Here is a 16,748-nt window from a genome sequence, read left to right on the forward strand (position 1 = left end):
GTGAGGTTAGTGCCCCCAGCGTGGCTGTCGAGGCGGCCGTCAAAGCGGAGGTTGCATCGGCGGGCGTGTCACCCGGGGCGCTCGCGGCTCCTGCTCTCCCTGGCGGCCATGGCTGCCGCCACATGTACGGGGGACGGGCCGCTATTTCGAGCGCGGGCCACGTGGCCCGGGCCGTTGCCTAAATTTGGCGGCTGGGCCCAGTTTCAGACTGGCAGCGACCCGAGAGGAGCGGCTGCGACCCCGGGGGTTCCGACTTGTAAGTTGCCAGCAGCACAACAACAATCACGCGTGTTGTTGACCCGCTGGACCCGCGGCAGGTGGCCGCCGCATCCTAGCCATGGCGAGCAGCGCGTCCACGACTACCATCAGCAGCATCGCGGTGCAGTCGGGCAACACCCGGCTCGTGATCGCCCTCCTGCAGGTGAGACGCCGATGGACCTTGACACTTCCCGCTCTTGAACTTGGGAGGCGATCGGTCGTCTCCTTCCGTTGGCCGGAGCGCTGGTGATGTCCGTTTTGTCAGGTGTGATACGGTCGGCCCTAACCAGTGCGGGGCCCGAGCGGACGCCACGCGTGTACGCTCGTGCAGGCGAGAGGCGTAAGAATAATGGCCGGCTGCGGTTGGAAGCGAGCCAGATTTGCGGATCTTCCGAATGCATGAGGGCTGCACGTGAGCCTTTCAACCCACACGATCGCTTCCATGACTCGGAATGCCCCGGCCGACCGGCGCCTGCTCGCGTTCGAGACAGCGCTTGAGGCCTCGAGCTCGCCCTCTCTTCATGTTGAAGCTATAGCGGAAAACGTGACCTTGTCGCTTTGCTGACACGCCCCCTTTGCTGAGTAAAGACGTTCTGGCGACTCGAATTCATTGTGATTCATTAATGTACTCTAGTTTAAAGGAAGGCGATCGTACGAACAATGAAGAAGCAACCAGAAGTAACAACCGGACATTTGAACTTCCAAATTGACTGGTGGTACTCGAGTACCTTGGACTGACGTAACACAAATCATGTAAGGCGCTGCAACAGCGCGAACAGCGGCTGAAATACAGAGCGTAAGGTTCCGTGCGCTGTAATAAAGTGATGCCTGCTCTTCTTAAGGTTTCGCTGATTGACTGAGAGCTGCTGGCAGGCATATAAGGCCGCGCGTATATGCCGAAGAGATGTATGGAATGCGCCAGGACGATCGAAACAACCGCATGTCGTTTGGTTCAGATTTTTGGGACTGTCCACACCCTCATGCTAGCATTCTGAACAGTCGGCTGATGCAATTATTTGCTGAGCGAAGACGAAAAGTTCAAATGTGTGGTCCTTTCAGTGCATAAGCCTTCGGTAAACTCTTCATCGGGCCGCAAGATTTCTGTGTACCTTATGGAGCACTCCAGTTGTAGTCACTGCGCCGGCCTCATGTTCCGAGTTGTTTTTGTCTTGTCGCAGTGCAAAAAAAAAAAAAAAAAGAACAACAAACCACACAATGAGTCTCTTAAACGCATCGCCGTATAACAAGACCATTTCGAGGGCGTCGGTGCCCATTTGTGCTGTTGAACGCGGATTTGACACATAATAAAAGCGACAGCGGAGTTTCGGAGGATTCGAAATTGAAATACATCCGTGCGCAATGAGATTTCGTTTGACACTACATGAGTCAAGCTCTAGTCTAAATTATCCCGGTGGCCTATACTATATTATTGCGTTCCTCATAACCTGCTTTCGACGCTGAAATCCATTCATTCAAGCTAGAAAGTGCAAAATAGAATTAAACCGCAAAGGAACGGAAACAAATCAAGAAGTCGAGTTGCGGCCTATGCTGACGGTGTTTTTCTGTTTATATACTGAGGGAGAAGAGCGTAAAAACAGGATGCGGAGGCCGCCAAGAAAGTTTGCCCCGTCGGCGTCTGACCTGCTCGCCGTCCCGCCATCGCTCCTGCGTTTCCGCTCTCCTCAAGTCAGCTTATGGGGACCTCCAGACAGGCACTGCAGAAACTTGGAAACTGCCTGCGATGTGAGCCTACTTGGCTCAAGACCAATATCCGGATCAATTAGGGTTGTTTTATGAGGCGTAACAGTAACGCTGATGAAGGTGCCCTGTGAGCACAAAATGCAAAGTCGTGGTTCACATCTACTGATGATAACTTTCCATCCCACATCGCGGACAGCTTTCTGTGGCTCTGCAGTGAAGGCTAGACTGGAAAGTGAATGTACTGCAGTAGGATGCTGAGTTGGACGAGTTGGTTGGTCTGTGTGCAGTGAGTTGGTCTGGGTGCTTCCTGTTCATCTGTCCTTCGTTCTTTTGCGCTGTTTTTCCATCCTAAATGGAAAGGGAATGAGACAGGCCTTTGTCCTCGTCGCGTGGTATGTGTTGTTCAGAGTAGGGGATGCGATGGGATGAGGTGTAGTTGGAGAGACGGTGCGAAGTCGGTAGCGCTGAGGTATAACCGTACTCCATGGGACGGGGACAAAAGCCCGTCGCCTTCCTTTTCCTGCCTAGCCTTTGAGGTAGAGCCGCAGAAAATCCTCTATCTCGGTATTACACTGACTCATGTTACGGACACTAGACCTTCAAAAGACACGGAGGGTAAGAGACTTATAATTTTTCTTGCGCTTAGATAGCCAATACCAATTTATCAACGTCTAATGGTTTGACGAACCCCTCCTGCGCATGCGCATTGACAGGGATGGGGGCCATCGCGGCCACAGCACCTGAGTTAGAGGTAAACCGGTATACGTCAGCAACAGTACGTCTACGGTAAGGTTAATTAATCTCTCTAGTGGCAAAAATGGCTGGATTGATAGGCGTACAACAATTGTACGCCTTGCAATTACAATTACAGAGTTTGTAGTAAATGTACTACACGCTGTCCAAAACACTTTTTTTTTTTTTTTTTTTTTTTTGCGCAGACAAAGATTGTTACTGATTCTTGTTGGATTGTCGCCTCAAACTGGGTCTTTTTATCTACGCGTGCTGAAGCGTTCTCTTCCGCACGCAATCATGACTATCGGTAGCATGCAACTTGCCATGTTGCTTTTGAAGCGCCCTATGAGCATGGCTGAGCAGCCGGAAGGTTGCAAAATCTGTCCCGAACCTTCCGGTAACCTGACTGTAGACACGTGGACATTCCTTGCCATCACTTGGAGCAATTTCTTATTATAACCTGACTGCTGTGGGAGAGTGTGCAGCGAGAAACATTGCACTAGATGTTTTTTGTTGTTGTTACCGGAGCACTGCCGTGGTGGCTCAGTGGATAGAACACTCGACTGCTGTGCCCAAGGACGCGGGATCGAATCCAGGCCGCGGCGGCCGCTTTGCTATCCAGGCGAGAGGCAAAACACATGTGTGCTGTGTAATGTCAGTGCATGTTAAAGAACCCCAGGTGGTCGAAATTTCCGGGGCTTTCCACTACGATAGAAGTGTTTCAATTGGGCTAGTTAGTGTTTCACATTGTCATTCATTTTACGCTTGTGGAAAAAACAACAACACTTGAACAAAGAGGAAACGACACGAAACACATGTGCGCACTTGTGTTTCGTGTCGTTTCCTCTTTGTTCAAGTGTTTTTTTTTTTTTATTTTTTCAAAAGCGCGACAATGAACGCTCCTCTATTACGGCGTATCTCAAAGGCAGAGTTGCTTTCGGAAGATGAACCCCATAAACCAAACCAAACCATTTTGTTACTACAGATCAATAAGTAATCACCGCTGCGTATTGATCTCAAGTTAATCCACCCGAACACTGTTGGAAAGAGCATATCACAAGGCTGGACTAACAGGCGATGGTGAATACTTGGTATATATATGTGACGAATATGCATGAATTCCTCAGTCTCGACAAAGGCTGAAAGTCTGTCAGAACTGGTGGCCATTTTATATATTCCACTGACACTGATATCCAAAGCTTGCTAACACACTTATCGGTGCGCCTTTAGACGTTTCCCAGGCCATTTTACATTTTTGTTTTCGATAGCAATGTGGTGGCTTGAAGATTGGCGGTCGAGGAGTAATGTTCGCAAAGGAAAACGACATGACATTCCTTTCAGTGCCTCTATTGAAAATGTTTAAGCATTTTTCGGTTTGTCTCACAAAGGGAGCCCTGTAGACTAAGCATTGCGTTGGTGCGTATTGTTTTTCGTGCATTTTTTTTTTTCAACGCGACAGCGTTAAGGATCTCACGCTGCGGAAAAGTAACGTCGTTGGCCGTGAGCGAAAATCTTGACCGGTCTACAAGATTACGACGCCACAGGCACATCACCTCGTAAAAAGATTTCACCCCCTGACATGCGTAATGAAAGTGATTAAAAGATTACAAAAAAAATTCGAATTAAACGCTGCTACTTACAATTGATTCCTCTCGCAGAAAGAAAAATGTCAATAATTTAAGGTTTTAGGCAGGGCTAGACACGACGCGAGATTGATCGCGAATTCGAGCAAAGTCGCCACCTTGCGGCAAATCTCGACACGCGCTCCTACGGACTGGTGTCTGCTATTTGTTTCGCAATTTCGGCGAGCTTTATTTACCTGTCTGCCTCATAGGAAAAGAATGCGGACCGGCTGTCATCTCACGCTTCAATAGAGCAATGATTGTCCAAATCAAGTATATCATGCTGGATCATGACGTCCTCCGTTGATCTTCGGCACTTGAGGTTTTTTGCAGTGTAGAATTTCAAGCATAGATATAAGGCCATTAGCCGCCATGTCGAAGCAAAATGAACACCGGTCACCGACATCCACATTCGACTTAAAGCAACCGCACACAAATCGTATTCTCTTCTTTCTGTTTTGAATACAACAGCATGAGCATGCCTGAGTACCGTTGCCGAGCAGAATGCAGATTAAGCAGGCCATTTTGTGATCTCTGTACGCCAGATCAAGCTGTTTGATTGCTTTATTCATTTTGATAAAATCTATATTGGCCTAAGTGCTGATGCTCACACCGGTGCAAATACATTACTTCTGAGAAGCGGAGTAAAATAGCACCAGATTTCTACGGACTTAACTATCTCGCTTCCCTCCTTGCTTGACCATGCTTACTTAGGGATGAATAGATTTGAACTGCAGTTACACGAAAAGTCGAGCTAGTTTCTGCTTCATTTTTTTTTTCTGGAAACAGCGCTAAAACGCACCAGACGAGAAAGAAGACGGGACGAGCACTCGTGCCGTCTTCTTGCTTGCCTTGTATTGTGCTGTTCCTGTGAAAATAAATACATTTATTTGTTGCATGAATACGTAGAGAATTGACTCGGAACAGCTTTATATCCAGCCCCTGTTCCGATAATAATCCTAATTTTTTTTTGCATAATACTCAATCACTGCTTGATATTTAAGAAATCATTGCCTCAAAACTACTTGCCCGAGCAAAAGCGTGTCCATGCGCAGGTATTGGCAATGTCTTTGCAACGACTAATATTCGTAGCTTATCTTTCAACTAAAAATAATTCCAAAAGGTCCTAAATTTTTGCAAGCATGTAATATTCCTTTCAATAACGCAAATATAGTAACATTTTCTTAAATCATTAAACTACCATTGTACCATTAATCAGCGCCACATTAACATAAAAATCCTGTATAGTTTCTTAAGTTTCAGGGAACGTTGGCCTTGTTTATACTCGCTGTTATATTGATTGCCGCAACGTAACATTATCATATTCGCCGACATTAGCTGCTAAAAGCAGTCGCCTCAAAGTGCACTCGGTGCGCTACCCGTGAACAGCCAGCCAGCTTTCCTGTGAGACGAGAGTTCATGTGTGTGTGTGTGTGTGTGTGTGTGTGTGTGTGTGTGTGTGTGTGTGTATATATATATATATATATATATATATATATATATATATATATATATATATATATATATATATATATATATATATATATATATATATATAAGCAGATCAATTAAGGGGAAATGAGGGTGCTCGTTATAATACATGAAGGAAAGAAGCCAACAGTCGGCGAGGCCAAGGAATATATATATATACTTGCGTGCTGCCGTGATCCCATGCCGACTTTGTATAGGCAAAGTTGATATGCGCGCTAGTCTGGAGTAAACCCGCCCGGCCGTACGTTGTTTATGCTCTACATTTAATCAGCTTAATCAACGAATTAATGGCCAAATAGCGTCCCGCCGTGGTGGTACGGTAGTTAGGTCGCTCTACTGCTGTGCCCAAGGATGCGGGATCAAATCCCTGCCGTGGCGGCCGCTTTGCGATGGAGGCGATAAGCAAGGCGCCCGTGTGCTGTGCGATGTCAGTGCACGTTAAAGAACCCCGGGTGGTGGAAATTTCTGGAGCCCTCCAGTATGGCGTATCTCATAGACTGAGCCGCTTTAGGACGTTAAACTCTATGAACCAAACCAATGACTTATAGCGAAACAGACCGTGCCTGTTTTCTTAAGCCAGGTCGAAGCGTAAAGTTTGCATCTGCGGCATATAAGATGCTATCACAACTGGCATATCGTCCCGCGTTTCGTCCTGCATTTTGTCGTGCCCTGCAGTGCGCGTGTCGCGAAATACAGCAGCTTTGCTTTACAAAAATAGAGGAGGACGAGGGAAAGAGCATGCGCAGTATTTCTCTCGCAAAAAGTACAATCCGGGTGGCAGTTTTCTTCCCAGTGGAGCACCGTGTCAGCGCAATGACACTTTGCGAGGCGTAATGCACTAGCTGGAAGAGACACGTATTTCCCTGACATCCGTGTTAAGCAAGTGCACACCGGTGAAAAGCCGGGCAACAACGATAACAAAAAAAAAAAAAAACAAGAAAAAAAAAACATATGCTCCGGTATGTGTTACGCAACGAAAATATCAGGTCCGTGAGCGCGGTACAACGCAAACGCGTGAAAACGACGTCATCAAATTCAAAAGAGGGATGATTGCGTGCCTTATTTTTTTATGATCCGCGCTTCTTTTCCGCAAAAATGGCCAATATTACCATTTGTTCTCCAAGACTGCAATACTATCAGAAGGAAACCACTCATTTATTGCAGCGGGCATGTTTTGTTCGCCAGAAAACCCGCCGTAAACTCGCAAGCAAACCGACGCCGCGTGCATTTCATCGAGCGCCACCGGCTGCCAATGCGCACTACCGGAGCGACGGTGGCACCACCTCTAGAAGTTCAAGGTCGTTTAAACCTTACGAGACTCCTGGAAGTAATCGATATTTCGAATGCAGTATCGAGTAATGTTTTAGCTCGTTATGTCGGAACGCTAATTAACGCATGTTGCTACGACTCGAGGAAATAAGAAAATATCAAAATATGTACCGTCTTTGCCAAAAGTAACCAGGCTGCAGGGTTTGCTTCTCAGCCGTGTTTGAAGCCTTTGATCTATTCCAAAAGGCAAAAAATGGTCTTTACAAATATGAGTGAGGGGCTTTCTTTCCATACAGGTGATTAATAATTTTCTATGTCCTATAAACGCTTAACTATACAGGACTAAGGAGCAAACCCCGCAGCCTGGTTACTTTTGGCAATTGATAGGAAAATTTTAGTGGCATAGAGTAGTGGGATTGTGGTGGGCTATATTTTTTTCTTGGAGCCTCAGTGCACTGTGAAATCACTACATGTGCATCGACACATAGCTGGTACGCGAAATACCTTTCTCATTTAACTTTGTGTAAGAAACGTCATGAGAAGCATATGCACGTTCAAAGCCACCCCGCGGTTGCCGTCCATGAGCTTGATTACCGAGAATTTTATTGCGGCAGTAAATAATTTATTTCATTCACCAAAAAGCTGTTCATAAATTACCCAAACTGAGTACTGCTGATAGTAGGTTATCGGAAATGTTTTGGCAATGTCGCTGACCAGGAACTGCATTATTTTTCATAGCACTATCGGTAGTAATAGTACCGATTATACTATCGACAGTAACGCTATCGACTGCTCTATCGATAATACTATCGAGTACTACTATAGATATTTTCAAAACTTTATTGATACTATCAATAGTCGATTTACCGATAGTTTTACATCACTGTATCAATATATGCAGACATTTGTCCTTGGTTTACAAGTATCAACTCAAGTGACTTTAATAGCTCGACAGTTCTTACTTTTGGTACAACATATCCCCAAAGTGCGGGATTGTCTTTGCTCGTCGAAACATGCGGCGTTTCCTTTTTCCTGCTATAGGAAGATGTTACGCGCGGTTGAGATATACCTACCTTGGTAGTTTGTGCATTCGTCAATTTATTCACCTGCGCTTTCTGGGCGTCATTATTGACTCCCTTTTTTCGTGGCGAAGAACTGTCGAATCGACTGCGTCACCTTTATCTTCGCCCATCAAAATGTTCAGGGAATTGCTGGTGAACAATGGAGAAATCCCATTTGCTCAATGGTTAGGCTTCACGAATCACTGGTGGTAAGTAGCATAATGCACGATATTTCTTTACTTTCCTCGTCTACATCAAAGTCCTAGCGTCTCAGAATATTTCCCAGAAAGGGCTTTATGAAAACCCTTGAATTTCAGCAGGTGTCGGTGAAGAATCTAATTCTTCACGAGTCAATATCGAAACCTTCTGGCTTTATCTCTTCGCAAGGATTAAAAATGCAACTCGGTCGACTCGACCGCACGCTAGCTGGCGATTTTTTTACTGCGGCTCCGAAAGAGGTCTGAGCCCTGGCCCTACTTGGCACTTAAGGTTATTAGTTCTCTATGTCTCGACCTTCACACACGAAGCAAGCGATTGAAACTACCGTAGTAATTTGAGAGTCGACTGCAGCTTGACCGTCCCTAACGTTCATGCTAAGCGGAGTTCTCTATGGGCGGCACCGCGTTCGCTTGTGTTCGAGCATTTTGAAACAATATTTTGCCATCTTGAAGTCTTCACTTGTGGTTCTGCGTACAAAACCCGCGGAGCTAGTGTGGTGGCATTTTATATTCCATCTTTCAATACAACCTGGCCTGTACACCTTACTGACCCCTGAACTCCAGAAGCGCTGAAAGTGTTGTTGTTGATGCGGCCTTACGAAAAGTGGGGTCTTGTATTGTGCAACCTGTTCTCATCCTGACGGATACAAAGCATGCTCTTCAAAGGTTAGGGCTTGGTCTGCCCCACGGAAAAGGTATCTTTTAGCCAGTGCTTAAAGTCTGGCTCCGTCGGAGGGGGATCTCTAGTGATCAGAGCACAAGTGGAAAGGGAAATAAAGATGGAGAGAGAGAAACAATGCCTGGTGACCTGTCCGGCACATCGTTTTATAGAAAGGAGAGAAATCATTTCTCTCCTTCTCGGGTTTTAGAAACCATGTTAATGGCCTCCTATTAAAACTTACTTCGAAACTGTCGAAATGTTCCGATTGAAAAAAAAAAAAAGAATAAAAAAAAATGTCTGCCTGTTTCGTGTTCATGTAGTCATACATTCAAGTGCCGGTATCTCAGATCCCTCTTAAATTTTGGCGAGGGGTCTCAGACTCTCCGAACCCCCCCTCCCCTGACTTTAAGCTCTGCATTTAGCTTTCTGCGCTTAATGCATAACCTTCACAGCAAGTGCTTACCTCTACGTTTTCACTTGCTACTCTCGTATATAGGTGGCTTGGGAAATGAGGGAGTGGACAGTGTAATCATGATGCGCTGTCTGGGAATTCATCGAGAAATGTCCCCAAGATAGCAGGAGAATCTTCCAAGAAACAGTGCTCAGAAATATCAGTTGTCAAGGGGACGTCGAACTACTTTTCGCAATACTGAGGCTCGTACCCCGGCATGGATCTGGCATCCTCGCAGCTATGTTCCTCTTGTGGTGTGTGCTGGGATTTAGATACAATATCTTATGTGCTGCTCAGCTTTCAATGAGGAAAGGTGTGTCTTGTTCGCTTCCCTAAACAGGGAATTGGCGCTGCGTGGTTTCGTTGAAGAGATTGTTTGTTCAGGCTAGGCGGAAGGAGGCTTTTCTTCTTTTTCTAAAATTCTTACGAGATTGTGATTTGGACTGGAAATCGTGACAGCAGCAGTTGTATATTGCAAGTGATTGCATACTGTCTTTGCCAAAAGTAACCAGGGTGCACAGTTTTCAGTAGTGGAGCCCTTAAGGTACCACAAAAGGCATGCAGTAAATACCTTTAAATGTGGCGACGAGGGTTCTTATAATAAAAATCATGCAGCGCTTGAGGCACTCCATAAATGCATAAATGCTCTAATACGCACACGGCTAAAGAAACACACAGCCTGGTTGCGTCTGGTAAATACGCCCATCGGCAGCCACTGATCTATGTCTCAATTCCGGACTATTATCTGTGTCGCTATAGTGGAGAGATTGATTCCACAAGGCTAATCTCACCAGTAGTTAGCAACAACTTCAATGTATCTCGCTTTAGTGGACGGATTAATGCAGGCAATTTGGGGTTCTTTAACGCGCGCTAGCATTACACCACATTCCGGCTTTTCCGTATTCCGGCTCTATTAAGGGGACCGGGCTTTGTCAAGCCGCACTTGAGCGGCTTTTACCTGTCACCCCCTTTTCTTCTTGAGAGACAAAATAAAGTTTGATTTAATTCGAAATAAGGACGCCGCGGCCGGGACCGCTCGTGCGACCCTGGGATTAACAGCTGAACTTCAAAGTCACTGAACCACCGCCTTCACTAAAAGGAACTCCTCCTGCAGCCATCTAGCTGTCCGCTGAGAATATATTACCCCTCCGCCGCTATATGCAATGCCTCAACATTATCATAAAAAAAAAAAAAACATATAATAGATGCCCCTCAAATTCTTAGAGGCCTTTGCCGCTAGCCACAACGCTGCCACGTGCATTTCCCTTTCCTTTCACGTAGTGTCACAGCTAAGGCTGTGACACTACGAGAAAGGAAACACAGCTCTCATACTGCAGACATGCCGCGGAGAAACGTTTTTACATGGCTAAGCACAGAACATAAAATGACTAGCATATCGCAGAACTCCTAGCATTTATCACAACTTCGGAAATCATGTGTTAAGCATGTCAAGCTTTCGTCGTCAGTTGTCAGTTAAGCCCTGAAACGTCTTATCATCGGATCCCGTATATGCCCGGCGGAGCAAACCCGTCTTCAGTTCCATTGCATGTGCACGTTCGTGCCAGACATTCGCCAAGGAGTCTGATAATAACCTAGTGTTTTGTTTTTTCATCTTATTTTCCTATACTGCAGGGAACAGTCCGCTTTGCTTGGAGTTAAAACATTTTGCAGAAACCTCTTCTGTTATTAAAGCTAGCTCCATGGTGGTCGGCACCCGCGATCTCTGCAGTTATACGACAGGCAGGTAACCAGAAGATGGGCAAAATACGCGCCCAATAACCAACTTTGTGAATGCAGTCATCAACAAGGTCATGTGCCTCGAATGAGCGACAGCAAACGCTCTCCTGATTATATAAACCAGGCGCACTGCACACCACGGCATCAGTGAGACCTAGGTTGGCGACACGCCAACGCCGACATGGCGCTTTATCTGCCGTTAGGTGGAGAGGTAGCAAGGAAAAAATAGTCAAATCGAGAGGCCCAGCAGCCATCTTGTGATTGCGTAATTAGCGAAGCCTGCTGCGTACAAGCGTCCCAAACCACGCGCCCTTGACTGGAGTTAAACTTGTGCAATTGCTGCCTATAAATTCTCATTGCAAGCATATGGCGGTAAAGGGGTAAATAAAAATGTATCACATTTTAGCGAACCAATCCGACAGCCGTACGCGCACTTGTATACTGTCCTCTGTGGGGAACAGAGCACGCTCAGTAAATAAAACAATCCACGACTTCATCAAATGCCCCTGCGTAGTAAAGCACGAGCCTCGTCCCGAAAAGGAGCAGTCGTCCACTGTCGTGCTACGTCGTTGTTAGTTCGGAGAAATTCCTATAGGCGCCGTTTTAATAAAGGGACCTTGTACGAACATTGTTTTTTTATTATTACCACACAGTTACTTTAACGTAGACAAGCTCCCGCCGCCATGTCTCAGTTGTTAAGAGCGCGCAACTGCTGGACCCGAGGACGCGGGATCAAATCATGGCGGCGGCTGCTGCTTTTCGATGGAGGCGAAAAGCAAGGAACCCGTGTGCTGTGCGATGTCAGTGCCCGCTAAAGAACTCCAGGTGGTCTAAATTTCCGGAGCCCTCCACTACGGCGACCCTCATAGCTCAGACAGACACATACGAAACAGCTGGGCTTACATCTGGAAGGTTCTGTCCGAAACCTAAAACCGGAAACCTGCTCTTAAAAAATTTTGAAAATTCCTTTACATGGCATCATAAAGGAGATCACGTGGTGGAGCCCGGGCATTATTGTATTATGGATTGCTGTTTCATGGAAGCGCTTATCCTTAGATTTATTTATTTATTTATTTATTTATTTTTTATTTATTTATACTGCAGGCCATAAACTGGCCCAAGCAGGAGGGGCAATGCAATACAAGATACGACAATGGAAAAGAAAGTAGAAGGTAATTAAAAGGATGGAGGATATAGCAGTGTTACTCAAACAATGAATTCTCACACTAGCGCAAAAAAAAAAAAAAAAGAAGCAAAGCTCGTCATAGCAAAACGTACTTGTGGGTTCCAACTAGTGCGCTTCCATTCCACTTTCGACCTTTGCGCAGCATATATGCACATGCGCGTGTAGGCGCCCACAATTTGTCCACATTTAACTCAGGTTGAAGCTAAGCATTGTGGAGCTAATGATGAGATAAAAGGACAGAAAGACAGTTCTCGAGGAAGAAACAAACCCACCGAGAGAAAAAGCAGGCATGCGACACTTGCCTGACCGCATGGAAACAAAAATAAAGGGAGAGAAAGAAATGTTTCGGTTACGTGCAGGCGTACAGGAAAATGGCTCACTTATTGTTTTCAGAAGCATCCCCCCTTATTATTATTATTATTATTATTATTATTATTATTATTATTATTATTATTATTATTATTATTATTATTATTATTATTATTATTATTATTATTATTATTATTATTATTATTATTATTATTATTATTATTATTATTGCTGTGGAAAACTCTTGCTGCAGTTAAGCAGTTAAAGCTGCACCTGCCAATTCAGCTCCTGTGAACGTTGAGCGACGGCGCTGCTGAGAAGTGAAGAGTGGAGAAAATGAGCCATCCAATCTTTCTCTTTTCAAGCCAGTCGAGGTGGCCCCGTGCAGCTGTGCGAACATTGAGGTCGTCACTTCTGGTGTCGCATCTGCGTAGCTCGTCTTGAACGCAGGTAACCCTCAAGAACGAGATATCTTAAGAAGATTACAGCATGCGGTAAAATGGCTCAAAATAACTGCCACAGACCATGCAGAGGAGCGGCTAAGCTTATACAGCAAGTGCGTTTAAGAAGAAAGAAGAAAAGTGAAGTGGAAGGATGTAGTGTCAAAAAAAAAAAAAATGGAGGAAAAGTTTGGGCAGAACCAGTTAACTGAGGCATGCAGCTTTTGCAATCAAACAAGGTCGGCGAGAGGCGGATAAATCCAGCTGCTGCAGTTAAGAGTGTGTAGAATGGTTTTGTTTGTTTACTTAATGACGATTAAACAAGACTAAAAGAGGGTGCTGCTAAACGAACACACCGCCTGGGGCAGCATGCCAGTTGAGCCGTTAGGACCAGCTTGTGCTGGCCCGGGGGCATCCGCTTGAAACGGAGGGGGTACCAGGCAAGAGTTGTTTACACCGCACTAACACAACCGCAAAGCATTTTACGTCATGGTACGGCTCAAAAGAGTCTCGTTAATTCCCCCGAATTAATTTATTCGAGCTGTATCATCCGGAAGTTTATCATATAAAATACATTAATCTGCATAGTGTTTGTGGCCGGCGCCTTTCAACTAGCATTCATTTCGACACATGCTGCTTAGGTAATAAAAAGATACATCTTGTTTCTTGTTTTCTAGGTCACGTGTCAGGTTTCGAGGAATGATTTAGCGGAATTTTCTTACCCGCTTGCACGTACTGCATTTGTACCCCGGGCGCTACATTCCGAAAACTAAATGCCAAGATAACAGTAACGCTCTATACACGCAGAGTTCCTCGCGGGTGACTGCTTAGCCCAGGTGCAGTGGGTGAGGCAGCGAAGCATGCAGAAATTCAGTAAATGCAAGGCGTCACTTAAAACGACGAAAAATTGATCCAAAAGCGCGAAATGCCCACGGATTCAACACTGCAACTGTAGGACTTTTTTTATTTCTTTCCTCTTTTTTTTTTTGTCATTATAGCTCAACCGTTTTCTTTACAGGCGCCCTCGTTTCATTTCCTGTTGTTCTGCACGACACTCTTACTCTGTTCCTTCCATTTGCTGATTAGGTTCTAACCACAGCAGCGTCTTTCCCTTCCTTTGGTTGGCACATGCCCATGTTTATAATCTCATCTAATAATGTCCACTGCTTCAGCTACTGACTTCCTTTTGCCGGTATGCTGAGGTTTTTATTTTTTCGAGGTCCAAATAAAACAAAAACAAAGGTAACTGACTTTAGATTAATTTTAGCCTTGGGGCTATATTGGGGACTATGGCGGACACCATACAAGACTGAAAAATTCAATTAGTTGGCTAATTAACCAAAACCGTTATTTACTTTTTAAATATTCATTTTAGGTGGTATGTGGTATTAGTTGAAATAGAGCTCGTCCTCCAAGTAGTGTAGCTACGAAAAAAAGGTTTAAAAAAAAAATGTAGCGGAGTTACAAAGCCTACAAATGTCAACCTCATAGGCGGCTTAACACAGCGCCAGCGGCGCGTCCGGCGTATATAGCTGGACTAATGCGCGCATTGAGTACCGACTTTCAGCGAGGACGCGGTCGAAACGAAATTGAGAACGAACCGCTGTGCGCCCGTCTGGATTTCAGGTAACGTCAGTAGAGTGACGAAATCTCTGGATGGAACGATCTGCATCACAGGCGCTGTGTTACTGCGTGAAGCTGTCTATCAGGGTGACATATACAGGCTTTGTGACTCACGTTACAATTTTTAAACACGCACACACACACACACACACACACACAAACACACACACACACACACACACACACACACACACACACACACACACACACACACACACACACACACACACACACACACACACACACACACACACACGCACGCACGCACGCACGCACACACACACACACACACACACACACACGCACACACGCACGCACGCACACACACACACACACACACACACACACACGCACGCACGCACACACACACACACACACACACACACGCGCACACACACACACACGCACGCACACACACACACGCACAGCGTCACGCCTGCGTTGGCCTTAGCTGTTTTCCCCTCTCCTCTATTTTCCATACTCCTTTCTTACCAACTTTCACTCGTTTTGTTTACTCATTCGCTTCCCACCAGGGTGATGTGTCCACTCCGAGTGAAATCATTACAGCCCCTTTCTTCCTCTTCTGTTTATTTGCTGCGGTGGTGGTTGAATTATCGAGAAGTTTGGACGATCAGCTGGTTATTGTGGCCTGGATGACCCGTGAGCACCTTTCCATGCGACCCGCCCGTCAGTTCTTGACGAAGATTAGAGCGGCTAAAAATACACGTAGCACATCGGACTTAGCGGATCTTCAACATGCAGTCATTGGACAGACGTGCCTCTCTGACTTTACTTTTCTACCTACTCAAAACTGAACATCATCTGTACCTGCCGTTGGCAAGTCTTGAGGACCAATAGACTTGAGTTAGGTCTAATAGAATATAACACTGTTACACCGACGTGTTTGGTCGTAAAATGAGTACCTAATACATTTCCAAGCCAAGGCTATTAAACGTCAGCACTGCACCTAGGAAACCTGGTGCGCACCGAGACTTCACTAATATCAGTTAACGCGATAAAAATTTTAGGCACGTATCGTGCACTATCGTGCACATGCGTGCAAAGTTGCGTAAATGGTCACTGCGCTGCAGGAATACGAAAATGTTGCTATACGAGGTGGTCAAACAAAATGCAGCTCCAGGTTGGTACTTGGTTGTTTGGTTTACAGGCCCCAAATCGACGCTGGCGACGAGATTTCCCCGTAGTGGAGGGCTCCGGAAATTTTGACCACCTGGGGTTCTCCAACGTTCACTAACACTGCACAGTACACAGGCGCCTCGGTTTTCGCCTCCATGGCAAAGCGGCTACGACTGAACCCGCGGCCTTGGGTTTAGTAGCCACTGCGCCACCACGGCGCAGCTTTTGGCAGAAGAATGTGCTTTTTGTCAGTTTGCTCTCTACACGCACATTAATGAGACGCTCGTTGTGACATTCTGTCACCTCGTCACGTGAAAAGCAACGCAAAGATCTCACGTAGCACACTGGTAGTGATATCTTGAAGGGAGACATCGATAGCAGATGTAAACTAGCGGGTGCATCATAAGCGACGGGTGTGCTGCACGGCTCATGAAACCTGTGATGAGCCAGTGCGCGTTAAAGAAACCCACATCGTCGAAATTATCCGGAGCTCTCAACTACGGTGGCCCTCATAGCCTCAGTCGCTCTGGGACGTTAAACCCCATTATCCAAACAATAATAGACAAACTTCATTTTGGACCTCGCACGAACAGGGAATCAGCGAGGAGGAGGACGCAAGCTTGTGCTGCTTGCCAAAAATGACACGGGAACTGAAGAGCGGAAACCAAGTAGATTATTACCAAAAATACAAAAATAAACAGCGTGGATACAGCTACGCTTCTGTGAGCATGCTACTACATCACGTTTGTTTTATGAGCATTTTTTTCTTGTCAGCCGCAACAGTACGTGCACGTGGCTAGCGTGCGGAATAGTAATTGCGTGCTTTTTCTTGTCGTTTTTCTTTTGAAGGCA

General features: G+C 45.8%; 1 protein-coding gene across 1 annotated transcript in view; it reads left to right on the top strand.

The window, feature by feature from the left end:
- The first annotated feature begins 212 nt into the window (after positions 1-212).
- The window catches only part of zormin (spectrin and immunoglobulin domain-containing protein zormin), a 56,184-nt gene continuing 39,648 nt past the window's right edge, over positions 213-16,748 (top strand). Inside the window, exons 1-2 of the mRNA XM_084608754.1 lie at positions 213-256; positions 318-421. Of these exons, the coding sequence (XP_084464880.1) occupies positions 338-421 (84 nt within the window). The 5' untranslated portion in view covers positions 213-256; positions 318-337. The remainder of the gene's footprint in view (positions 257-317; positions 422-16,748) is intronic.

The sequence above is a fragment of the Amblyomma maculatum genome, chromosome 1 (genome assembly GCF_055883805.1).
Source record: "Amblyomma maculatum isolate TAMU_Amacu chromosome 1, ASM5588380v1, whole genome shotgun sequence".
NCBI classification, from domain to species: Eukaryota; Metazoa; Arthropoda; class Arachnida; order Ixodida; family Ixodidae; genus Amblyomma; species Amblyomma maculatum.